Source organism: Anabrus simplex, chromosome 12 (genome assembly GCF_040414725.1).
Source record: "Anabrus simplex isolate iqAnaSimp1 chromosome 12, ASM4041472v1, whole genome shotgun sequence".
Taxonomy (NCBI): Eukaryota; Metazoa; Arthropoda; class Insecta; order Orthoptera; family Tettigoniidae; genus Anabrus; species Anabrus simplex.
The window spans coordinates 7,167,420-7,195,175 of record NC_090276.1 but is presented as its reverse complement, the minus strand read 5'-3'; the positions used below and the strand labels follow the sequence as shown (position 1 = coordinate 7,195,175).

At 38.6% G+C, this 27,756-nt stretch overlaps 1 protein-coding gene across 2 annotated transcripts in view; it reads right to left on the bottom strand.

Annotated features, from left to right (window-relative positions):
* The window catches only part of Mbs (Myosin binding subunit), a 532,528-nt gene that overhangs the window by 155,716 nt on the left and 349,056 nt on the right, over positions 1-27,756 (bottom strand). For both annotated transcript variants that reach the window (XM_067156305.2, XM_067156306.2), the window contains exons 15-16: positions 25,955-26,064; positions 9,976-10,050 (exon numbers count right to left, since the gene is read on the bottom strand). In XM_067156305.2, the coding sequence (XP_067012406.2) occupies positions 9,976-10,050; positions 25,955-26,064 (185 nt within the window). The remainder of the gene's footprint in view (positions 1-9,975; positions 10,051-25,954; positions 26,065-27,756) is intronic.

The following is a 27,756-nucleotide window of genomic DNA, read 5'->3' as shown; positions in this document are numbered from 1 at the left end:
ATTTGCCTGGTGTGAAAATGGGAATCCACGGAAAACCATCTTCAGGGTTGCCGACAGTAGGGCTCAAACCCACTATCTCCCGATTACTGGATACTGGTCGCACTTAAGCCAGTAAATCTACTGACAAGAGGCCGACGTACTTGAGCACCTTCAAATACCGCCGGTCTGAGCCAGAATTGAACCTGCCAAGTTGGGGTCAGAAGGCCGGCCAGCGTCTCAACCGTCTAGGCCACTCAGTCTGGTGAGAAAAAAATCTGTTCTGTCATCAGCTCATAGAAAATAGGCGTAGTGAACAAGCGATTGCGAGAAATAGTGTCCTAATTTACGTTTCTGTATAATCCCCTGCGGCAATAGTATGGCCATAAGAAGCTTTGTTTCGTCCTTATTTGTTCGGACACGGTCTTTATCTCGATTCCTTTCTTTTCATCTTACTAAATTGGGTTTTATGTGCGATTTCCTGCTCGGCATCTTTTGTCTGTTCAGCTATGTTCTGGCATACCTCGTCATAAAAAAAGTAATTAAAATATTTCGCTGAGTTTTGTTTTACCTAAAAAACTCGCATCATAATGGAATTTTGGATCAAAACGGGACTTTCTTTGTCCATTTTCAGTATAAGTTAACGAAGAACTAACAATGGTTGGATTGTAATCAGTATTATCGTCACAACTGTCACTGTATATTCGAGCCTGCAGTACTTATTCCAGGTAAGTTCCTGTCACATACGAATTCCCCTTCGGCAGAACTTACTTAACTAATATCACTATTCTCCCCACTAAATTCCAACATTTTGTTTATCATGACCCGTAAATCATCTTCCTATAACGGTGGGGGTCGGTAATACGTTACAGATATTTTAGCGGAAAAAATGTAAGAAAAAGGATCAAATAGAACCCTGGTCTCTGCAGTTTGGACGGAAATCATGAAATGAACCTGTATTACGGATGCGTACGACAATAAATGTTGTAAAAAAAAATCAGATAAAAAATTAGATTTATGGCTTTTCAGGCATTTGCTCTATTAACCAGCATTTCGTCCTAGGTCTGATACCAGACCCGTCAGAGTGGGATGCGCCAGATCCTACCCATTGATGCTGGGGTGTATGCAGGTGAAATATCTAATTCCCTCCATGGGAATTTAGAATTTCCAATAAATATTGTGTAACTCACGGTACACACACACTCCAGTCGTGAAGGAAGAACTCACAATAGGGGATAATAATTAACGGTTATGAATTTCAGGTCACAGTTCTAAAATGTCATCAGAGAGGTCTGTTTGGTATCATAATCTCTAGAAAACCCTTCTACAGCAATATTATTACATCCAAGGGACTATTAGGAGATGAGCTAAAGCTTCAGTGCGAAGCTAGATGACACATTGGTATTGCAAGAACATATTTGAAAAAATTCACATCAGAGGGCAGACTCATCCAGAATACGCTGCTGAAAAGGAAATAAACCTCTGCAGGCAGGCAACTGAGAAAAAAAAATTTGAATCGGCGGATATATCTGCGTTTCCCGCCGAGCAAGCGACTTGTAGCTGCGGATCTCGCCGCATCGCCCACCGAACGAGTTAATTAACTCTTGATGTGTTGTATGGTTAGGAAGTTCCCCTTATTGAGAGCAAGTACAGTTGTATATAACTGTACATATTACTGTGTATATTTGGTATATCTGTATTGGAAATTCAATATAACTTAGCTCAGTACAAGGTCATCTGACTGGTGCCATTATTGTTTAATATAGTTGTATTTCGAACCGCAAGTCCTCAGCCTGCCTCATCCTTAAGATACGACATGTCTAAATGGTGTACCGGTACCTGCAAACAAGATGTTGATAAAAGAATTGGGGCTGCTCATGCAGCATTCGAGGACAGTTAATGCACAGAGTCTTCATGAATAATGACCTAAAACTGCATTTAAATATATGAACTTCATTAATGTTTCGGTATTGAACGGAGATCAATGATCCGATATCTATTGGATATTTTATCATTGCTAAAACTGCATACCAAACTCATGGTGTACAAAGCTGTTGTCATTTCCACGCTACTGTATGGCTGTGAAACTTGCGACACTATCGCCGTGATATCAAAAAACTTGAACACTTCCACCAACAAAAAATTATATAAATCTTAAATATCAAGCAGGAGGACTATGTGACCAACACTGCAGTTCTCGACAAAGTGCAGTTAAATAGCACTGAGACAACAATCATTGCTCATCAACTGAGATGGTTAAGCCATGTTCACCGGATGAGAGATGCCAGGCTCCCCTGCCAAATTCTTTATGGTCAACTTTGCTCCGGCAGTAGATCTCATGGAGCCCCTCTTAAGTATTTTAAGGACCAGCTTAAACCCATTATGACAACAACTGGCATAAAGATACAGACATGGGAAGAATGTGCTGTGCACCATTCACTGTGGCGGAACACTACATCCACAGATGTAAACTTGTTCAATAGAGAACGCCACAGACATCAGAACGCCAAGCGACAAAGAAGAAAGCTCCGTCAATTACCACCCCACCCTCCTGCATCCATTCAGTGCGATTTGTGTGGGCGTATGTTTTTTGCCAAGATCGGTCTGTTTAGTCATCGCAAACACATCCATAAACCGAGTTGAACTGCTCACTTTACATAGGAAAAAGTTATATATACTTGGATCGAGTTACAACCGACGATACAACCTCCACTCTTTCAACCCCAACAGTAAATAATTTTCTTTGCATCCACGAAGTTGCGTTTTTTAACTCTCTTGGAGCCAGGCGGTACTGCGAGCGTCCACCCTTTAAATTGCCAGAGCCGATGAGATCGGCCTTTAAATATCCGTGCGGAAGTTGCCAGAGCCGATTACATCGGCCGGCTGGAAATTCTGTGATATACATACTTTTTTGGCAGTCTATAGTGACGTGCATACTTTTGTGACAACCTGTAGTAAAGGGGCTACAAGTTATTGTGTGCCTGACCTTGCTTTGGAATTTCTAAGAGGGTGTTCTAGCTTTCACAAGAGTTGTTTCCTGTGTTTAGAAATACCGCTAACCGGTCAGTACAAGTACAAGATTGCTCCTTGCAGTGAGTGGATTCTTGACAGCAGAATGGCAAGTGGATCACGTGATATATTTTCAGCAGGTATTGATAACGATAAATTAATGGAATATTTGGAACAATGCGAAGTGAACGCGGATGATTTATCGGATAGCGATAGTGAATTTAGTTCAGTGAGTAGTGATGAAATTATACCAGACACGCCCCCGGGATCACCACAGTTAAAGAAGAGGCGTTTATTTGTTTCTAATGGCAGTAAGGCTACTGTGAATACTGTTGTTGATGAAACTAGTGATGACGAAGATGATGATGATGATGTCTCTGGAGTACATTTTGTGGAAATTTCTCCCAATGAACCTGACAACGTTCCTCAGTCTCCTGTTTCGTTCATGGAACTTCCTGGACCTAAACATGCCCCTGCGCCTGATTCTCCGCCCATATCATACTTCAATTTATTTTTCACTTTTTCTCTGCTAAACCTTATAGTCACCGAGACCAATCGCTACGCTGACCAACTCCTTACTTGTAATGAACCGTCACCTAATTCCCGCTCTCGATGTTGGAGACGCACTACAATTGACGAAATAAGGGCGTTCATAGCTGTCATCATGAATATGGGACTAATAAGAAAACCTACCATTGTTTCGTACTGGAGTACTGTAGACCATTTCATTACCCCTTGGTTTGGTGAAATGTTCTCAAGGAATAGGTTTCAGCTTATTTTGAAATTTTTTCATTTAGTTGACAACAGTAAGCTTTCTCCTCCTGGCTCTCCAAACTACGATCCCTGTGCTCGATTCCAGCCTCTTGTAGATCATGCTAATAGGCTATTTAGACATCATTATACTCCTCATCAGCAACTTTCCATGGACAAAAGTTTAGTTGGAACTAAATGCCATACACAACTACTCCAATACATGCCGAATAAGCACCATCACAAGTGGGGGATAAAATTTTGGATGTTGTGTGATGCAGTTAGTAAGTAATGTGTTGGTTTTTATACCTACCGAGGAGCAAGATCCACTGAAGACAGAAACGAAATCAGAATTAATGGACTGGCCTACACTGTAGTCACCAAACTCATGTCCCTAGGGAATTATTTTATGAAAGGTTTTCACGTTTACGCAGATAATTATTTTACGTCAATCCCCCTTGCAAAACATTTATACTCACTTGGAACATTTATTACCGGCACTATACGAAGAAACAGGAAGGGACTACCAGATGCTGTGAAAAAGCCATTTAAATTAGTTTGTAATAAATATTTCAGACAGGGGCCAATTTTACTAGTGGGATCCAAACAGAAAAAATCTCAGAAAAATTAGGTGGTGCTTATAAGTACACGCGGAGCTGCAATAGAAACAGAAGTGCCTGCAACTGCTAGAAACATTAATCAACCCAAGAGGAAACCTAACGTGATCTTAGACTATAATCGTTATATGGGTGGCATTGATACAAATGACATGATGGTGTATTTTTATTTAGATGAACGTAGAACTTTGAAATTCTGGAAAAAAGTTGCATTCAATATAATTTCGAGAATGGTCTTAAATGCTTATTTGATGTATTTAGAAAACTGTAACGGAAAGAAAATGACTAGGCTCCAGTTCTACTCCAGTATAATTGAATCTCAGAGTACTGAATGGTTTGAGAATAGACAAAATATTATCACGAATATTCCCGTGTGTGGCGTAAAACTTTTGTCAGGTACATTAGAAAGACGGTGCGTTGTATGTAGCTCTCCGCAACAGAGAAAGAGGTCGCGAACTGTGTGCATCAAGTGCGATAAAGGCCTGCATACTAAATGTGCAGCTCTTCATAAATGCCCTAAATAAACAAAATATATTTAAAGTTCTACTTGAACAAAAAACAGAGATCTTATATAACGTTGCGTTACGCTTTTTATTGTTCCTATTAGTGTTAGTGATAAGTGATTAGTGTTAGTGTAAATAACCTTCAACAGTGGTCTCAAACTTTGATCATTATATAGCGGTGACGAGTCTTCTTCTCAAAAATTTTCGGTGAGTAAATTTATTTTGTCATTTTCCTTCTTTTTTACTAGTGACATAGTAAATTTGTGTTTGCATTTTTTGTTTTTCTTTTTCTCGTTCAGAGCAATTATTCTGTTCATAAATGAATTCTCTATCATTACGCAAATGCCGGTCCCCACGGGTCAAGTGTAGTGTGCCTGCCTCTCACTCGGAGGTCATGGGTTCGATTCCCGGACAGGTGAACGATTTTTACCTGGGTCTGAGTGTTGGTTCGAGGTCCACTCAAACAAAGTGATGACAATCGAGGAGAGATCTTAGGCTAAGAGAGCTACCTTGGTCTAGAAAACCATGAATAATGAACGAGAGAATTCGTCTCACTGACCATGCGTCACCTCGTAAACTGCAGGTCTTCGGACTGAGCAGCGGTCGCTTAGTAGACCAAGGCCCATCAGGGCTTTAGTGCCATAGATGTTTTAATTACGCATATTGTATTGTATTGTAAGATGTTTTTAAAAATAGATACTGAAACAGAAAACTAGAAAAAGGGATTTCCGATAAAATAAAAACTATAATCTCAACTATTATTTTTTACTTTATTTATTTACATATTTTACGCCCACATTGGAGCACTGAAATCAATACATTTGAGTTAATTTCTTCTTCTTCTTCTCCCAGAACTTTTTCATCCTCTCCGACCTGGAAGCCCTTTGTGTGTCCGATATAGTATATTGTTTCCGTTCAACTGCTTTTAGTTTGAGACTTATGCTTTTGTTCTTCAAAATCCTCTTCTCTTTTCTGTCTTTGATTTGTTGCCGAGTTATACCCAATTCTTCCAAATCGTCCTGAACTTCTTTGAACCAATTATTATTGATTTTATTCTTCAAAAAGTAATCGAATAGTTGTTTCAATATCCTGGTGTCTGCTAATCTTGATATGTGACAGAAAAAGGAAATTCTTCTTTTACGCATTGTAGATATTATTGATTCACATTCACGATAGACAATGTTGTTAGGCAACGATCTCCACTGTCCATCAACTTGGTGTTTTTTATTAATAATTGTTCTAAGAATTCTTCTCTCAGTTTTCTGTAATTTGTCTGTTGTAGATTTTACATTTAATTTGAATAAAGTTTCACTAGCATAGGTTGCCTCTGGTTTAACTATGGAATTATAGTGTTTCAGCTTAGCGTTTATCGAAAGAGATTTTTTTTAATAGGTTGGCCAGGTAAGTCTTTGTGCTTGTTTAAATTTAGTTGTTCTGTGTTCTATTGCTTCTTTTTCATTTGTGTTCCATGTTATTATTTCCCCAAGATATTTGAATTTCTGAACAATTTTAATCTCTTTATTACTGTTCAGCTGAATAACTGGTAAATCAACTTTAAAAGTTGGCATCATTTCTGTTTTTTCAAATGAAATTTGTAATCCCATTTTTTTAGCTATAATTTCTAGTTGTTCAATTTGAAATTTAGCCTCTTCTATTGTATTTGCAAGTAATGCTAAATCGTCCGCAAAAGCAAGGCAGTTGAGTTTAATATTTCTACCGATCTTGATAGTTGGTTGGCATTTCTTGTTCCATTCACGCATAACCTTCTCCAATGCACAATTAAATAACAATGGTGAAAGTCCGTCTCCTTGTCGAAGTCCAGTTCTTATAGTGAATGATTCTGATAATTCACCTCTAAATTTAACTTTTGCCTTCGTATTTTTAAAAGTCATATTAATGAGGTTAACAAGTTTTTGATGTAAGCCAAATTCTTTAAGGCTTTTTAATAATGAGTCACGATGAATACTGTCGTATGCTTTTTTAAAATCTACAAACGTGATGACCAGACCCTTACTTCGAACTCTTTGGTGCTTCATTATCCATTTTAAACTAATGATTTGATCTGGACAGCTTCTACCTGGTCGAAATCCTCCCTGATATTCTCCAAGTTCTTGGTCGAGTTGTTCTTGGATTCTTGTGTATATAATCTTGGATAAAATCTTGTATGTAATATCAAGTAAGGATATCCCCCGATAATTATTTGGATCGGAGCGATCACCTTTCTTGTGCAGCGGGTGGATTATCGCTGTATTCCATTCCTCAGGAAGCTTCTCCGTGTTCCAAATATCAATGATGTATTTATGTAGGTTTTGAATAGTCTGATCATTAGCATTCTTCCATATTTCTGCTACTATTTGATTCTCTCCTGCTGCTTTGTAGTTTTTAAGTGCATTAATTGCCGTTTTCACTTCATTGTAAACTGGTGGTATAATCTTTTGTAATGGAGTTTTATTTTTTGGGTTAGGATCAAATTCTAAATGTTCCACAGGATCCTCACAATTAAGTAACTCTTTAAAGTATTCTGCAAGAATGTTAGCATTATCCTGATTATTGTGTGCCATTTTACCATTTTTATTTCTTAACATAAGTGTGGGAGGGGTAAATTTAGATTGATATTGCTTGAATGTTTTGTAATAGTCTCTTGTTTTATGCTGATTGAATGTTTCTTCTATAGTGCTAAGCATTTCCTTTTGATAATTCCTTTTAATTGTCCTAATTTCTTTAGCTGTTTGTCTGGCATTAATTAGTTCTTCTCGAGATTTTTCCGTTTTCCTCTGTTGATCATTTATCCATGCCTTGTGTCTTGCTTGAATTGCTTTGTCACATTCCTCGTTCCACCACGCATGTTTCTTTCTCCTTTTGATTGGGGCAATTTCTTCAGCTATGGTTTTAAGTTTGTTGATCATTGTCTCTAATTTGTCATTTAAAGGTGTTTTGGATCTCTCTAAATATATTTTATTATTTATTAAGTAACTGGGATCATAATTTCTCCTTGCTTTGAGATGATTATGTTTGTGTTTCCTTTTTGGTGTTAACTTGATTTTTATTTTTGAGATATAATGATCCGAGTCAATGTCTACCCCACGGAGGACTCTGACATTATAAATTTCTTTATGATAATCTTTATCCATGGCAACATGATCAATCTGAAACTCTCCCAATTTTACGTTAGGGCATTTCCATGTCATAAGTTTATGTGGTCGCCTCATGAATCTGGTGGTTTCCAAAACGAGTCTATGATCTGCACAAAGTTCAATTAATCTTTGGCCATTTTTGTTCGTTAATTTATGAGCTGGCCATTTTCCTACAACTGTGCGATACTTCTTTTCTCTGCCTATTTTAGCATTGAAATCTCCAAGTAAGATTTTTATATGCTCATCAGGGATCTTCGCTAATATGTAATCAAGTTCCTCCCAAAAGTTTTCAACTCCTTCTCTATCTTTATTGTTTTTGTCATTTGTTGGTGCATGGACATTTATTAAAGTATAAGTTTTATTCCCTACTTTAATTGTTAGAAGTGCCATCCTCGAAGATTTTGAAGAAAATTCTTCAATTGAGTCTATTATGCTACTATGAACAAGAAAACCTACACCAAATTGAGGGACATTCTTCATTACTCTTTCTCCTGGAGGTCCTTTGTAGAGACGATAACCTCCTGATTCAATTGGGTCCTGGTCTGTGTTCCTAAGTTCTTGTAAAGCCATTATTAAAATCCTATGTTGGTCCATCACATCAGTTAAATGTTTCAACTTGCCCACCTTACTTAGTGAATTAATGTTTAATGTTGCAAAGTATGAAAATTTTCCTGATTTGTTGAACTTAAGTCTCTTCTTACATTGTTGGGTTAGTCCACTGTCTGTCAGCTGTCTGTCGATTGTCTGTTGGGCTTCCAGGCGCTCCGATTCGCCTAGGTCTTCTACTTGACACTCCACCGATTCCGAGTGGTGTCTTTGTGCAGATCCTTGTTGTTGTTTGTCCACACCGGTGGATTTATTCATTAGAAGACTCATCATCATTGATTGTCTGATCTTTCGATCGAAACATTTCTGACCAAGGTCAGGCTTTACAATTCCAGATGTGATCTGGAAAGGTGATTAATGAAGTATGAATTGGTGATGAATGAAGTGCTACAAGTTCATCCTAGTTGTTCAGGACTGGGAGTAGGCATTTCCTCCATACTCCGCATATGTTATGGTTTTCCCGCCAATACTCGGGTAGCTGATTGCAGTGGTTTAATAACTATTTTTATACAATCTACACCACATATATAAAATTTATCTTAAGTGTTTGCCATACATCGATATATACATGAATTTTATCGGTGAGTAAAATTGTCTTATTTTCATTAGGGACATACGTTTGAATTTTATTTTTTTATATTTTTATTTTTCGCGTTCAAAATAATTATTTTATAGAATTATATTAAGAAATAAATTCTGCATTTAGACGTATATTCTTTTGTATCGTAGATGATATTTTCAAAGTAGATATTGGGAGAGAAAGTGCAAAAATGTTTTTCTCTTCCTAAAAGTAAACGTTATCGACAACCATAATATCAACAATAATATTTTTTAATTATTTATATCACTCTAAATCAGTTGTTTATTTTATGTAGTCGACGTGTAGAAAATTTCTTGCCGGTATTTTACATACACCGGTAGATATACGCGAATGTTAAAATGCACGTAATTCTACTAAAAACGGCCTGGCACTTTACAGTAGTAGAGCGCAGGCGGAGCTCTGGCCTCTTCCAGCTGCTAGTGAGCGGCCGACCAGATCGGCTCCTGGCTCCAAGAGGGTTAACATGCCATCCCTCTGGTCCATAAATTTTCTGATAACCATTGGTATGTAACACACTGGTTCATCAGAGTATTTCGGCTATTTAATCCCTACTGTGAGGCGCTGATTGGAATGAGCAGTGTGCAAACTTAACGGAATATGGCAGAAGAGTGTTCACAGCTGCCTGCGGCCTGCACATTCTGCAGTGAAGCATGGGCACATCGGCTAGTTTTCAATACTAAACACAGGAAGGCAAAAAAAAAAAAAAAAAACCACGCTTGAAAAGAAATAACAAGTCATCAGTAAATAGATGAGCAGAAAACAAAGATAATCTATCCTACCTCATCATCCTTGGATTTAGAGACGTCATTGGTGTCTGCTCTACCAGGAGAATCCTGCCGCTCGGGGTCGATCTCCTGCAAAGTGAGGAACGTAACTTGTACAAGTCATTGATAACCTTGTGGGGAGAAAACTTACATTAAGTTACTTGAAAAGTAATCTCCAAGACACAAAACAGCTGATGCTCTCAAAATCTAATCATTTTTACAGGAAGGAATCATAGTGACACCTAAAAATAAAATCTTGTAAATCAGATTTTTTCTGAATTGAAATACAGTATTTAGACCAAAGATTGAAGGTTTTCTTTCCAAGGTGTTGATAGGTGAAATTCTCATTCACCACAAAAGAATTAGGTAAAGCGAATTCAGCCAAGTCTTGGGTCCAGACCAAGTGTGTAGTGATTTCCATTATTTGATCCAGGCTGCTCTCATTACATGTCCACTCTTTCAACCCCAACAGTAAATCATTTTCTTTGCATCCAGGAGACAGTGGGTTCGAACCGCACTGTCAGCAGCCCTGAAGATGGCTTTCCATAGTTTCCCCATTTTCACACCAGGCAAATGTCGGGGCCACGGTCATTTCCTTCCACTCCTAGCTCTTTCCTATCCCACTGTTGCCATAACACCTACCTCTGTTGGGGCTATGTAAATAAAAAATATTCCCCTTTCAATTATTAATACTAGAGTTGAAAAATATGAATTTACAGTTAATGTACAAGTCAGTTTGTAGTACACAAAACATAACATCTGAGATCATTTTACACATGCCCAGTATTTTGCAGTGTCAAATTCACTCGGAGTGGCTTGTAGGAGATCATCCTCTGTTGGACACAGAGGGCACTGAAGCATTTGGCTCGTGGTGTGTTCTTGTCCACACTCACATGTTGTACCCCTTGCGCTAAACCCCATTTCTTCAAGTTATCCCTGGATCTTACCACTCGTGATCGCAGCTTGTTCAGGGACTTCCACAACAGCCAGCTTTCATTAAGTGCAGGTGGTAACTGCTCAGCAGTTGGCATCCATCCACAAAGGTGTGGGATCCTCTTCCACAGCTCCAGCCCTTCTTTCTCTGGTGAGACACTAAGCACCTCAGATGTCCTCAGGAAGCTCTTCTGGGATCTTAACCATTCCTGAGGAGGACTATTTCCATGCAATGGTTGTGTGCAGTTCTGTTCCACTTTAAGCCCCACCCTGTTGGCAGCTACTTCTTTACGTTTATTCAGTGTTCAATCCCCAGATGACGAAAACGGATAAAACTATGAACATACAGTGTCAAAAGAAAGAAGAGAAATTGATAATTAGGAAAATGAGGGCTTCATTGAGATTTTTTCAAATTTATTTGTGTTATACAGACACAGGTAGGTCTTATGGTGACGATGGGGTAGAAAATGGCTAGAAGTGGGAAGGCAACAAGCGTGGCCTTAACTGAGGTACAATCCCAACATTTTCCTGGTGTGAAAATGGGGAAACCATGGAAAACAGTCTTCAGGGCTGCCGACGGTGGGATTCAAACCCCATATCTCCCGAATGTAAGCTGATAGCTACGTGACCCAAACCACGCAGCCACTTGCTCGGTCATTGAGACGTACGAGAACAATCATCAATCTGATTCAGCTAATATATCAACTGTACCCCAACATTTGACTAAGACATTCATTCAGAGTGCAAAATGAAAAGATCCAGGCAACAATAACTAGACAAGATTTTACTAAAATCACACAGTTCAAAGGACAGTAACGCTCACATTTCAAATTAGATTGCAATGCTTATTTTTTTCCATTTGTGGTCTATGAGAGGCTATAGTTTGATAAAATGTATTGTTGTATTTGTTATTACAGTGTGTAAAGTGTAGTATGTTATTATTAGGTGTCTTGTACTTGCAATACAAAGGAGAAGTTAATTTCGACCACAGTCTCTCACTTTCTGTAGCATACGGTAGTGCCAAGTGGGCATGGTCTTTAGGGCTTCCCCACCCTGAGAAGTGAGCCCACTTTCTCCACAGGCTAGCAGTGGTGAGGGGAATGCTCCATTATTATTCTCAGCTCCCTGGTTGGAACCTATCCTATTTATGCTTAATATTAGGGAACCTGGATTATCTGTTACCAGAGACAACACTTCCCCAGATTATTCCTTCTAATTATGTGGTCCCGCAAACATCTTAATCGAATCAAATTTTAAAAAATCCTGCATTATCAGTTCCCCGAAAAAAACTATTTCCCGCTTCAACTGTCCAGAAATTTGTCCCATCAAGGTTAAATCCTTCAACAACCATTTTTCAAGACTGGCAGAATCGAATATAATGAATTCCAAATTTTTTTGAGAGTCGATACTTGCACTCAAAACCATGTTCTCGAGTAGAACATACCTTTAATCCCAGTTGAATGTACAATGGCTGCTAGTTGCTAGTCGCAAGCAAACTTTCTCTCACAAAAATTGTAAATTGCAGGTGATAGAGTGCTTGAAGTGAGAAATACATTATTAGATTCGTGCTGAAGTTAAACGCGTGCAGTTAACTAAAGTAAACTATCAGTGTTCTACTAGTAAGTTTTCACAATGGCTCTTAAGAAGCTTCCACAAGCCAGCCAGACCCCCCCCCCACCGGAGATGGCGCCAGCATACAAGAACTCGTTAAGCAGGCCGTAGCCGAACAGTTACAGCTCCGGGAACTAAGAGTGGAATACAAGGAAACTGTCGAACTATTACAAGATCAGCTTCAGGCAAAGAACAGGGAACTTGTGAAAATCAAAAGTGACTTTAAAAACAAGCAAGATCAACTGGAGCAATACCAACGGCGGCAATGTATCTGTATTTTCGGCATTCCGGAATAGGAAAGGGAAGATTCTGATGTTATCGCAATTAGCATGGCAAGAGATCTTGGTGTCGACCTTGGCCTTCAGGACACTGACAGGAACCATCGCATTGGAAGATGACTGCACGGGACACCACGACCTCTAATAGTGAGATTCGTTTTCTACTGGAAGCAGAGGGAAATCTTCCACAAGAAAAGAGGACTTCAATGGCGGTTCCAATAAGAGAGGATCTGACTGCAACAAGGCTCGCAGTCCTTAAGAAGGTAATTTCGAGGTTTGGTGTACGCCAGGTATGGAGCATTGATGGAGTAATTAACATAAAAATTGGATCAAATAAGTATAAAGTGTGCACTATAGAACAGTTAAATGAACTAAAGTGATATGAGGGAGAAAGGGTCACAACATTTTTGTAACTTTCTATTGTAGTTTAATTTTAGAGTTATCCTTGTAGTATATAATCATTTTTAACCTTAACTCTCTATTAGAACGTAATTAGTAACATAGTTAACTTCTGCTTGCCGTAGTGATAGCTTGGTGTTAGTAGCAGTAGACTGGGTCCAGTGCCTTATATTTGTTGTATTTATTTCCACTTACATTAATGCTATATTGCCATTATCATACTGATCACTAAATTGTTAGTTCCATTCTCATTTTTGTCATAATCATCTATATATATAAAAGCGAGTCGGCCTGGAGCGATGTATATATAAATATTTAAAAATGAAAAAAGACGTGAATTAATGAGGCACTTCCAGAAATCTCAGAAATTTGAAACTTTGTACGGAGGAAACTGATGACCCCAGGATCCCTAAAAAAATCGGAAATTCTCAAAATTCCCTGAAGGGGGCACGCTGGGGGGGCTCAAATTTTGGGCTCAGCATAAGAACACAGTCGTATAGTATATCCAAAACGATAACCTATAGGTTTCGTGGGCTTAAAAATGTTCGAGAATTTCCTCATTTTTATCCCCTATCCCCCCAAATCAAAATGGCGGCACAACCTGCCAGACGAAGTAGACAATTGAAATTTGGTGAAATTATAGCTTTTGGTCCCTAACCGACGGGAAAATTCCAAGATGTTCAAATTTTTCACTTTTTACCCCCCAAAGATATCGAAATATGGAGGCAATTTTAATGACTGTGCAGACATTCCTTTTGAGCTATTTTTTGGCTAAACGGTAAGTCGTATCACAAAACGGATGGCACAATGTCCCTTCAATTCGGAGTGATCTACAACTTTGGTCCTGTGACATTTTGTCGTATCTCTCTCCCTTATACGTTAAATTTGGCCGTATTTCTGGATTGTTCGTAAATTTGGTGATTTTTACAAGTATATTTCGTTGTTTGACACACTTATAAGAATGATAGGATCATCACGTTGTGTGCGCACATTGGCACGATTAAGGGACATATGTGTACGAAATTTCATGATTCTAGCTTATACATAAGTAGGCAAAATGTAATGTAAAATGTTAAAAATGCACCCAAATTTCACCCTATTCAAATTTTGATCTCAATTTACCCCCTTAATATGGGAGATACGATTAAATGGTTTAGAAACAAACATGTAGAGCGATAAATGAGGCGTCTGATGGCGCAAACCGTTTCTTAATATCATAAACCGTTTAGGAGATATGAATCTCTAAGTGGAAGTCTGCACTTTTCAACGTGCTCATGCTTATCTGTCATCTATATATATAAAATAAGAGTTTTGTCTGTACATTGCTCAGAATTTGAAAATAATGGTATTTCTGTATCGGTCATGTCCATAGTAACAAGAAAATGCACTTTTTACTTTTCCGTAATTTCTGTCTGTCTGTCTATCTGTCTGTCTGTATGTATGTACACGCATCACGAGAAAACGGTTGAAGAGAATTTAATGAAAATCGGTATGTGAAGTCAGGGGATGAGCCTCTACAATCTAGGCTATAAATCATTTTACTCACGCTGAGTAATATGGTAGTTTAGGGGAAGGCCTAAAATTGAATTCTCAACTATTTATGTTATTAGTGGTCTAATGAAAATCGGTATGTGAAGTCGGGGGATGAGCCTCTACAATCTAGGCTATAAATCATTTTACTCACGCTGAGTGAAATGGTAGTTTAGGGGAAGGTCTAAAATTCAATTCTCAACTATTTATGTTATTAGTGGTCGTATTTTAAAGAAAATGAGTATGCAAAGTTGGGGAATAAGTTGCTACAATCTAGGCTATCAATAATTGTATTCACGCTGAGAAAAATGGTAGTTTAGGGGAAGGCCTAAAATATAATTCTCAAATATTGTTGTTATTAGTAGTCCTATCTTGATGAAAATCGGTATGCAAAGTCAGGAAATAAGTCGCTATAGTCTAGGCTGTAAATTATTTTATTCACGCTGAGTGAAATGGTAGTTTAGGGGAAGGCCTAAAATGTAATTCTCAAATATTTCTTATTAGAGTTGTAATCGATGAATGCTACATAACTAGGGTTATATAGTATTAAATTTCCTATTATTCATGTCTTATACATTGTTACCGTACTGGCTACGATCACAAAGATATTCATGATTTTGGATTTTTGTTACTAAGTCCATATCAGCGCCGAGTAACCAGAAATGGGTAAACAGTATTTAATGAAAATCGGTATGTAAAGTCGGAGAATAAGAAACTACAGTTTATGGTATAAAATATTTTACAAATCACAGAGTCGAAAGAAAACTAAATGTGAAGGCCTACAATGTAGAAAGTTCATAACATTGATCAACAATAACATTACATTGACCATTGTTTGTCGTGATGTGCTTTGTGTCATCTGTTGCCCTTCATCTCCGGTAGATAGGATTACTGCTGCGTACAGAGTATTTTTTATTTGATTTACGTCGCACCGACATAGATAGGTTTTATGGCGACGATGTGATAGGAAAGGCCCAGCATTTGACTGGTGTGAAAGTGGGAAACCACGGAATACCATCATCAGCGCTGCCGACAATGGGGTTCGCATCCACTATCTCTCGGATGCAAGCTCACAGCTGTGCACCGCTAACCACACGGTCAACTCGCCCAGTCGTACAGAGTGTAACAGCCTGCCTGAATATTGATGGGAAGTAGCTGGGGAATTAGATAACTTTCTTTTAGCATGCCGTTCCCCTGGTTTATAAATTTTCTGATTCTACTGGTATGTAACACACTGGATCATCATAGCATTCGGGCTATTCAATCCCTACCCTGAGGCACTGATTGGAATGAACAGTGTGCATATTTAGCGGAATAATGGCAGATGAGTGTTCATGGCAATCTGCGGCCTGATCATCCCAGCTCTGGAACTTTGGACTGTTAGATTGGCACCGCAATCAAACCGCAGAACTGTTCGTTAAAAGTGATAAAACATGCGGCTTTCCATTTGATCGAGTATTTTATATGATAGCATTGCTTTTAATCGCTACATTCATACTTACGTTTTTGTAATGACCTATGTTGATTTCAGGTTAAGAAAACCACAAAGTCAGTCTTTCTGAGAATCCCGTAGCGAAGCACGGGTACATCAGCTAGTCTTCAATATAACTGAAAACATCGTAAGTTACATAGAAAATGTAAATTGAAAGTGGAGGTACCGGATTAAACTGCGCTTAGTTCCTCTGATAACGAACTTCAGAGAAACGAACAGGCTCCCCTTTTCCTTCCAAACATTTCTCAAACACTTTCACTTACTCCACCCTCCCGCAATGTCCCTGAAACCAGCTGTGCGGGCAACACACACCTATTGTCATCTGAACTTTATCATTCTCAGTCGACAAGGGACGTCAATAACCAGCAGCTTTCTCCGTACAGTAATGTTTTAAAGATTTGCCATATAAAAGCTCAAAGCCTCCTTGCGGAGGCGAGAATGGACAAAATTAAAGCTCTATTTATGCCTCCCAGTTTCCACGCAATATTAATTTCCGAATCTTGGTTAAAACCACACCATGCAACAGAAAGACTACAGCTGGCGGGTTATACATTGCTCATTTCCGACTGATTGAATAAGCCCTGCAGGGGTACCGCCATATATGTTATGACCAGTCTACACCCTAAAGTAATCTGTAGGTCTCCAGGTCCGTACGAGCGAAAACCTGAGTTCATGTTCCTGGAAATAACTGTGAATGAAGTAAAATGTCTTCTGGGTGTAGTATATAAGCCACCGAATGCGGGTTTTTTATGTCTAGAGACTGAAATACAAGATTTAGTCACCAACTACTCAAACATAATTATTAAGGGCGACTTCAACATAAACCTTCTTGAACCTAGCTCTCCTCTGACAACGCAACTTTTAACTTCTTTTAAAGCTTGCAACTTAACGTTTCTTCCTTCCAATGCCACACATCATACAGTATATATCACACACCTTAATTGATCTCATTGCTACAAACCAACCTGAATTAGTTCTTCACCACGGTCAAATTTGTGTCCCAGGTATACCGCGACACGATGTTATATTAATGGCCTATTCTATTAAAAAACCCAAGTTCAAACTGAAAGTAATTTTATATCGTGATCTACGAAGAACTGATAATAAACTTTTACGAGATGCAGTTGCAGTGCCATGGCACGACATATTATTTAAACTTAAAGAAATAAATGACAAAGTGACGCTTTTCAATCAACATATGACTGAGCTGTACGATAAACATGCTATTGAAAAGGGGGCTCGTGTTTCGTGGAAACCAGCTCCCTGGCTCTCAGATGAGATTAGAGCACTTATGGCTAAACGCGATGCTACTTATAGAAGAGTTAGAAAACATTGCATTCCTGACAATCTATTTAACTATAAGAGACTGAGAAACGCTACGACCCAACGGATTAGAAATGCGAAATTACGACATGCTCATAGCTTAATTCAATCAAATTTCAACAGCTGTGTTGTGGAAATCCATAAATAAATATACCCTTGGAAAAACTGAACGATTACTTTTCATCTAACTGCACATTAAATGCAGCCCTGAAACAGGAAGTTATAGAAGTCAACAGATATAGATATAGATATAGAAAAATTCTACTTCCGTCCAGCAACCCATTCACAAGTCAGGTTTGCTATAAATCGGATAACATTAACGGCAAAAGGAAATGACAGTATAGGAATAGAGATAATAAAAATTATTCTGGATGTGATATTACCTGCACTAATTAATATATTTAACTCTTCCCTTGTAGGCAGCACATTTCCAGAAACATGGAAAGCGGGCATTATACGTCCTCTAAAAAAAAAGTAGCTTCCCCTTCTGAACCATCTGACTATAGAGCCATCTGCATACTTTCTGCTTTATCCAAAGCGCTAGACTTCATCGCTCATAGACAAATAACAGACTACATAACGACTTACAACTTACTTGACCCACTACAATCTGGTTTTTGTCAAGCACACAGTACTACAACGGCACTACTGAAGGTCACAGAAGACATTCGAGAAGCAATAGACAACAAAGAAGTGACAGTTTTAATACTTCTAGACTTGAGCACAGCTTTTGATTCTGTTGAGATTGACATTTTGCTCTCAAAATTTTATTCCCTCCATTTCTCGGACAGTGGCCTCTTTTGGTTGCATTCCTACCTGCACGGCCGTCGGCAATGTGTTACAGATAGGATAAACAAATCAACTTGGCAGTTGGCACAGTGTGGTGTGCCCCAAGGGTCGGTGTTATGGCCCCTTCTTTTTTCTATTTACATGAATGATGTCTCCCAAAACCTAACGCACTGCAAATACCATATTTATGCTGATGATGTACAAATGTACCTCCATACATCTCCAGATCTAATATTTTCGGCCACAGACAAAATCGATCAGGATCTAACATAGTTTTCTTCTTGGTCTTTGGGATGTGGTCTTACGTTGTGTGTATGTCCAGTCTTCAGCCCTAAGGCTGGTTGGATCCTCAACAGCTCTGCCATCAGATGTCACAGATGGCCTAGGCATCACTGAAAAGGTGTACTAGGGAAATGAGGAGTGAGGTAGTTTCCAGTTGCTTTCCTCACCGAGCCAGAAGTTGCTATTACATATCAGTCAGCCAAGCCCACTGAAATGCATGCACCGACCGACCCTACAAGCAACATTTTCATACCATTCATAGCAGGGACTGGCTGCACAAGGAATGGCATTATTACCATCGCTCATACCTCAGTCACTTTCATATTGTCAAAGCCAAGGATAAGACAGAGAGAGATCAATGAAAGTAACAAAATTGCTCTAGCCCATACCAGAAGACATGGTGCACTGTAAACACTAGGTCCTGCCAGCAAAGGCATCTGGTAAAACGATACTGCAGATAACAAAGTTTCCCATCTTGTGAGAACAGGTTCCGGTGGAAGAGAAACCTGAACAGATGAGTTTTGTGCAACTGTACACGAGCTGGTGCTTTTATGAACAGTTTTTTCCCACCTGAAATTACTTTGTTGACAGACAGAAAGAGGGTACGTATCTGTTCTGCAATACGATGCAATCCATGGGCCAAACATGTGACATGAATGAGATTTGGAAAAAATACTCGAAGAGACTGACCAGCTTTCAACATATACGAAGCTGTATCTGTGACTAAAAGGTGCATTTTGTAACAATCACACTCTAAACCCAGCAAAAACACAGGCCATCATCCTTGGATACCCAAAACTACTTGCGAAGGTCAATCAACCGGAGATTTCATCTATAAGGCTATGTAATACTAACATACCAGTAAAAGTCCTAGGCGTTACTTTTGATGATGACATGTCATGGAAAATGCATACTGCGAACATCACCCAGTAAAAATTCTCTGCATTGCACATGCTGCTGGGAGAACCTCTGGTTTTCCCTCAATTCGACTACTGTGACGATTTATAGAGATGCTGGGTGCAAGTTACTGAGCAGATTACAACGTGGTCAAAATGCATGTGTGAGATACGTCTGTAACCTACAGTACTATGACCATGTAACTCCTTCATATAACCACCTATTGGCCCTGACTAGAAATCCGTCGCACTGTTCACACACTATGCCATCTCCATAAAATCCTTCATTTTTCAAAGCCATTTTACCTTACTTCATATTTCAAATACCTATCTTCTTATCACAGTCTTAACGTAAGATCTACTAAGAATTCCATCCTGGCTTTACCTAACCACAGATCTGCCATCTACGATAAAATCATTCACAGTAACTGCCTGCCGTGAGTGCAACCTCCTTCCTGAAAGTATCAGAGGGTTAAGCGCTATTTGCACATTTTATGCACCAGTAAGGATCATCCGTAAACTTGATGCTGCTACTCACAACCATTCTATTGTCATGGATATTCTGGTACAAGATTATTCTAAAATTCTTACCCGATCTGCTTTTCAAATGTTATTAAAATTTTATGTACTACCTCTTTTTTACAGGTAGAATATTAGTTTTAAGAATTTATCCTTTTATTATATCTAATTTATTTTCTCTTAATTTAATCTTATCGCTCATCATTCTTGTATTACTATTAATTGGTATTAAATCTATTATTGTAAAGTGATACAATGTAATGTATGTATATTTCAGTGCCTGGTTAAATGGAAGAGAAGGCCTGAAGGTCTTGATCTTGCCAAGTAAAATAAAATATTACTTATTTACATTAGAGTGCCTCTTTACCCAGCAGACAGAGGTGAAACACGTGTGAGCACTAAGAAACTCCCAGTGATCTCTCTAAAAATTCACAGTTTGGTTCAGATTATTTTCAAGTGTTTACAGTTAAGACTCAAAAACAACGTAGTTTGGACCACGTCTACACCTCAAATACATCTGAAAATGAAAATCTTCAGCCTGTTTCCAGTCATTTGACTGGGTCAGGAATGGAATAAATGAAGCCCCATCTAGCGGTGAGGATAGGAATTTTGCCAGCTGCTGAAGCCTTTAGCACTCCTCATCTCGGATACATGAATACATATTAAATGTAACTCTAAGTTGGCGAGATGTATGTCTTTATTCAGCCATAACCTGGAAATGGCTGGAGGTATTTCAGTGAGATTGGGTTAAATGTTTACGTGCACTCATCATCATCATCATTATTATCATCATCTCCCCCTTTCCAGTTGACGCTGGGTGGGGATAAACATGGTTCCTCTTGCACTTCATCCTGTCCCACCACCATTCCTCATCCAACACTGTGTTCCAGTCCAAGTTCTGTTGTCCTATGCTGTTCTTCACAGAGTCCATCCATTGTAATCTTAGTCTTCCATATCCTCTCTTCCCTGTCATCTGTCTTTCAAGTGCTTGTCTTGGGAGTCTTTCTTCTTTCATCTGCTTGACATGTCCAAACCACTTCAATATGTTCTGTTCCAGTTTGTCATTTAGTTTTTTCACATTCAACTCTTTTCATATGTCTACACACCTCACTCTATCCCTCCTGACTTCTGTACCATACACCTCAGGAATTTCATTTCAGCCTCCAAGTTATTGTCCAATTTTCTGCTGCATATGTCATTATAGGTAAGTAATATCCCTTATACATTACTTCTTTAGAATTCATTGATACATATTAATCTCCATATCTGGCAGTAAAAGGCACTCCCTAATTGTTGTACCCTTCTACTAATTTCCATATCCAGTCTTCCATTTTTTGTCAGTTCACTTTCGACATACCGGTATTTGAAGTGTTCTACTATTTCCAGTTCCCTGTCTCCAATTTCTAATAGCTCCTTTTCCCTTCTTTACTTCCTCTACTCATCACCATTGTCTTGCTCTTCTCCGTGTTTTTTCTCAATCTCCATTGTTAAATCCTCCTATTCAACACCTTCAGCTGTTGTCCATGCACTATCAACTTAAATACTACAAAGATAATTCACACGAAGAGCAAACAGTAAAAGAAAATGTACAGTAAGTCAATCATAAACACTCGACCTTGACCATTAACAGTGTCATATGGCCTTGGCCCACATGAACATTGCAGGGAAGTTTGGAATTGAATCCAGGCTTTTGGAACACAATCTAGTGATTAGAAACTGTGCACCACTACCTCTCTTACCCTGCTGGTCAACATTCTGATGGCTAAAGTACAGAACTAACCCTGGAAATTCCTCAACTGACTTAGTAAATATTCACCAGAGGGAAAGGTTCAAACTGAAGGGATCTCAGTCAATGGCACAGTTGGAAAAACTAAATGACCAATTCAAAAATGTCCTCTTACCTTACAATATCAATTCTTAATAGAATAGAAGGATTTGGAATTTGTCAAAAAGCAATCGGATTATCATTCAAATGAGTGGTGATGTTAAGTGTTTTAAGAGAAAATAGAACTGGGCAACCATCCTTTGTTAACACTAACCAGACAAAACACTGAAGTTTTTTATTTTGCAATTTGTTTCACGTCGCACCAACACAGGCAAGTCTTATGACGACGATGGGATAGAAATAGGAGAAAAAAAAAAAAAAAAGAAAAAAAAAAGGGAAACCATATTCCCGGCTGCCGCCCCACTGAATTCAAGCTCACAGCTACGAGACTCGCTGGGTGAACAGAAGAGGTACGACCCTTCAAAGACTGAGGGCATCAGAAAACGAAGAGGAAGGACCAATGAAGACTCCTGGCAAACCTAATCACTAATAGGGTCGGAAGAGAACAAGAGTCGACCAAGGCAGATTGGACAAGAAAGATGAAAGTGAGGTGCCTGGCAGAAGCAAGTGGAAGCAATATCAGACTCAGCTATGGGTTCAGTGATGAAACATTCTAGAGCTGCGAGGGCTTCTTTTTTTTCCGATTTGCTGTTTGCAGCACCGACACAGATAGGTCTTATGGCGACAATGAGATAGTAAAGGGTTCATTGGAAACAATAATCGAGAACAGGAGCAAGAAAATTGAAAAGATCAGACCTTTCAAGTGTGCTACTATTGTAAAATTTGAATTTCATTGGCGGTTTTCCATCACGTGACACATACATTTTACCTGGCACGTGTCTCCTTTTAAACTTAGATTCTCTCTTAACTAATCGTGGTGATTGTGACTCTACAAAGACAGACTGTCAATAATGAATTTTTAACACAGTAATTTTGTCCTCTTTTTTAATTTTATCACACTGCAAAATTTTTAGACTAAGAGGTCCACAACCTCACTATAAACACTTATTGTTGGTTTCTGTCTTCTCATTTGTTTTCATTCTTTTCTTCATACGTTATAAACACTTTTTAGTTTCAATTATTGTAAAAATGTTAACTTTTTTTCACGGAAAATGTCTCAAACGAGTTGATCTAATGATGGAAATGTGTTTATATTTGAATTGTTTTTTATTTCCGTCATGTCTCTTTTGTTTGTCATTTGCTCATTATGTTTATAACACATTTTTAGCTTCTATTATGTAAATAACTTTAACCCCTCTTTTCACTGAAGATGGCTCAAACAAGTCGAAACATATTTGACTTTTATTACTCCATCTAAGGATGGATTTATGTTGTGTATTGAATAGGAGGAGACATTAAATTTTCCTTTGTCAAGTGAAAACCATCAATACAGAAGGATTCTAATATCTTGTAAAAAAAAAAAAAATATATATATATAGATATATATTTAAACGTGTTAAGAAAGAAAACGTACTACTGAATATACGAATAAAAACTATCCAACAGGGATATGGAAACAACAGATACGATTTTTCCGACATGAGGGCATTTTACGTTGTGTATCCACGGGTACAGTGAAAACTATATCTACCATTTCTAAAGATGAGAGGAAAGGATTAAAAGGTGTGAAAAAAAACTAGAGAACAAACACAAAAACCTTTTCTGCTGGAGCTTTTAAAACAACATGTGCACTGAACGGTGATAAAAAAAATCAAGCAGCAAATATGGAAACATATGCACAGCAGCCAATAAAAATATCCACGTATTATTGCAGATCACTCTCTTTCTAAAACCAATGTTAGTAGAAGCCTTTAATTTCAGAGTAGTGGGTTATTAAACATTATTTTCTGGCCACACTCTTAGACAATGAATTGGAGGTTACACTCGACCATGTGTGGTTGGTAGGAATCAAGAGGAATGACTGACCACAATTTTGAAAAACTTTGATGAAGTCGAACGACAGAGTCGAAACTCGAAGGTGCGAGTTCAAACATTCGTGACCTCTGCACACATAAAGATGCGCGTGGCAGTCCACTTTCTGAAAGATTTTAGTTTTGTCTTCATTAGTAAGGAATTTCAAGACTTTTTCCATATCCATAACTAGGTTATCACAAGACAAATATGCACCATGCTAGTCAGTTACAAATGGTTATGTTCCTAATCCAGATATAGGCTACCATTATGTGTGACAAAACTTCACTGTACCACTCAACACACAATAAATTTCTAGCTTCTGAATGGAATGCAAAATACAAGTCAAATAGACTCACTGTGTTTTTCAGCAATCTTGCTGCTAACCGGCAAGCAAAACTGAACATTCTTGAGCCGAACAGCTTGCTCCCTGAACGTGCAGTTTATCGTATGAAGTTCACGAATTTAAGGCCTTTTTCTGTAATCACACAACTGTGGCCACAGATCACACCCGAGTTGGAAATCAAGTTTATTCACTAGGAATGACTAATAAGATTTTCAGGGCTAGGAAAAAAGTGACCGTACTAAGCAGTAAACGCGAAAATTTGTGACGCGATAAGCAAGGTATTTTTATATGGACTTAATATGATGAGAATCAGGACCTCGAATTTACGAAGTGCTAAGTGGGAAAACGTGTTAATGAGTAACGCACTAACGAGGTTTCACTGTTGTTATTATAAGGAATCAAACACGCTTTCTTCTCCAGGTTTACTCCACAGATCTGATGACGACCACGACTACTACAGGTTTCCCCTGCAAGTGCAGGGTATGCATTTTGGATTCTACTGTAGAACACCATTTTGGTTCATCAACTGAGTCATCTGATTTTAACCACAGAATTTTATGTGAGCATTATTGGTGCCTTGCCATTCCTGTTAGGGTTCGCCTCTCGGACGATGCCCATTAACTTCTAAATGGTAAGCACCATTAGCTATGGTATTCAATGCAGCAACAGGACATGGCCATACTCCTGGAGATGTTTCTCTCACGTTTTCTCATTAACTGGGACAATGCCAACTTTTTGTTTGATGAAAGCATTTGGAATGTGGTCGAGGTGCAAAATATCCAATAACTGCTGCAGCATACAAATCTCCACGACATGTAACAAACTCTACTTTTTTAGTTACTGGCCAATTCCATACACGAACAAGTACATATTTTGCACAAATACACAAGAACCTCATTTATCCGGATTAAGTGAGAGCAGAACTGGTCCGGATTATTGAAAATCCGGATAATCTGAAAAAACAAACTAAAAAAACAAATACAGTGCATGTAATACATTAACATAAGTTGTACAGTAACACCTTTATTCAACTGTACAAAAAATATAAGATAACTTTTCTTAAATTTACGACTGTTTTATGTACTAAAATAATGTACAAGTTTTTTCTGTTTTACATTTGTATAGCATTTGCACGCAGCACGATCACAAAGACGTTTACTAACATCAGTTCTGCCGGTGTGGTTTCAGTCAGATTCTAAATAGGCCATCAGTTTGTCTAGTTGCATTGTTGCCCCTCCATGAGTCATTGTTTCTTCTGATGGAGCGCCGGTTTCATTTTCGAATTCACCATCACTCTCGTCGTTACCTGCCGAGGAACAAAAGGCAATAATTTCTTCATCTGTCATTATGCCGTAGCCTGAATTACTGTCATTTGTCAACCAGTCATTTACGTCGTTCACACCTACGTCCCAGCATCCAGAAATGCGTGCAAATGTGTCAAGGTACTCAGAAGAGTCCACGGTTTCCCATTCTCAATTCCAGGCGAATGCCAGGATGGTACCTTTGATAGACAGTGGCCGAATTACTTCCAATTCCCGTCCTTAACTATCCTTGACATTCAAGAAGAGTCAACCCCATAAAAGAAATGCTGTACATGTAAAAATAAATCTTTATTATTTTCGATCCGCATAAACCGGAGATCCAGATTAATGAGGGCCGGATAAACTAGGTTCTTGTATACTCTTGATTTAAGAAAGGCCGTTTCTTCAGAAGACACAACTAAGAAAACTAGAAATTCAACTGAAAAGAAATGACTGTCACATAATGGACCCAACAATGTAACGCTTTGGAGTGTTTCTGTAGACTGAAACCTTGTCTACTCACAAATATCTAAAGTATAGTTTGTATAGTTCGACTTACATCCATATCAACGTGGACGACACCCGTTGACCGCCGCTTAGGCCTTCTCCGCCTCTGAATGACTGCTTGGGTGGCTTGGGCGTTTCTGATGTCATTCTCTTTGTCTTGTTCTGGAAAATATTTTCGAATAAGCCTTGACAACAATGTATACGGAAATAAGAAAAGATAATGAGAAGAGGAGCAAAGAAAAAAAAGGGCCACAATGCAATAAAAAGGGCTTATACATCGCAGTAATAATAATAATAATAATAATAATAATAATAATAATAATAATAATCATCATCGTACAATAAAAAAGCCCCTTAATACCCACAAAATGAAAACACTAAGACAGCTGCACAACCAGGAAAAACGTAAGTGAAATCATTTTCAAATTAACTAATAATGCAAAAGTAGACAGAATACTAAAATCTGAAAGAACAACAGTCAGAAAGTGCATAAAGGTACCAAAGAAATGGACACTTAAGACTAGCTTCTAATGAAACAGTCTACAAGGAAATGGAACCAGTATTGCACACAATCAGGAAGAAATAAATCTCATTCTTTGGACATCTGCTCAGGACACCAGAAAACAGGATCATGAGGAGAATATTATAGAAAAATTATTGTGAACACTAAGAGCAACATTAGATGGATTACAGAAATCAAGGAAGATACAAGAGAACTACAAATTCATTTAGAAGATCCACAGAGAGAACTATCATTTATGTTAAAATAACGTACGATTGAACGATGAGTTGTTTTGCGAGGTAAATCATGAGACAATTGCCACGGCTTACATAGTAAGCAGAAGGGAGGGATGAAGAAGAAATGAGTCCTATCACATACATCCAATTACCATACTGGACCAAATATAAAATAATATACCATAATTTACACTGAAATGTGCCAATACCGTTGCCATCTTATATGTGCAGCCTTACATTTCGAGACTCATTTTTGTGAGGTCTATAAGTCTATAAGAAGAATAAGGAATATACACAGTTTAAAAAAATTAGAACATGTTTTGTAACGTCTGGTACGTGACAGTTAATTTGGTAGATGGGGTTCTAATGGTCGTACAACATACCTTGAGACCTTAGCTACTCAGAGTATGTCAAATCAAAGTTATACTCCATCTGTAGGTGTAGCCATGCATGGCAGGTGACCCCTCAAAATGAAGTGAATAGCAGTGTGTCCGTGTGTTGTCGTGAGGTACACAGACTACTGCGGTCATTTGAGCATGTTGTACGTAACCCAGCACATCCCACAAGACATCTTAACAAGGTTCAAGTAACAAATGCCGTTACTTTCATCCAGAAAGGATGGACTTTTCGTAGTGTTGCTGTGGATCTCAATGTCTCTCCGTCAGTTATTCAACCCTTGTAGAATCGCTACAATGAGACAGGCCAGTTCACAAGGAGGGTATAACAAGGTCGTGGATGCATGACAACCCCACAGGATGACCGATATCTGACCATCTGTGTGTTGCAACGTTGTTCAGCAACTGCCAGAGAACTGCAACAAGACCTGAGGAGGGTCACTGGAGTCACGGTGTCTGACCAGACAGTAAGGAACTGGTTAAGAGTAGTGTCCTTACGACCCAGACATCCTGTTCGAGTGCCCTGTTTAATGCAGCAACATCGTGCAGCTCGCCTTCTGTTTGCCCGTACCCACGTCAACTGGCAACTTCGCCAATGGAGACCTGTGTTGTTCACAGACGAGTCCAGATTTCACCTGACACAGAGTGATGGACGTCAATGTGCATGGAGACACCGTGCTGACCAGTTCATGCCAAATGTTCTCCAGGAAGGCGACCGATT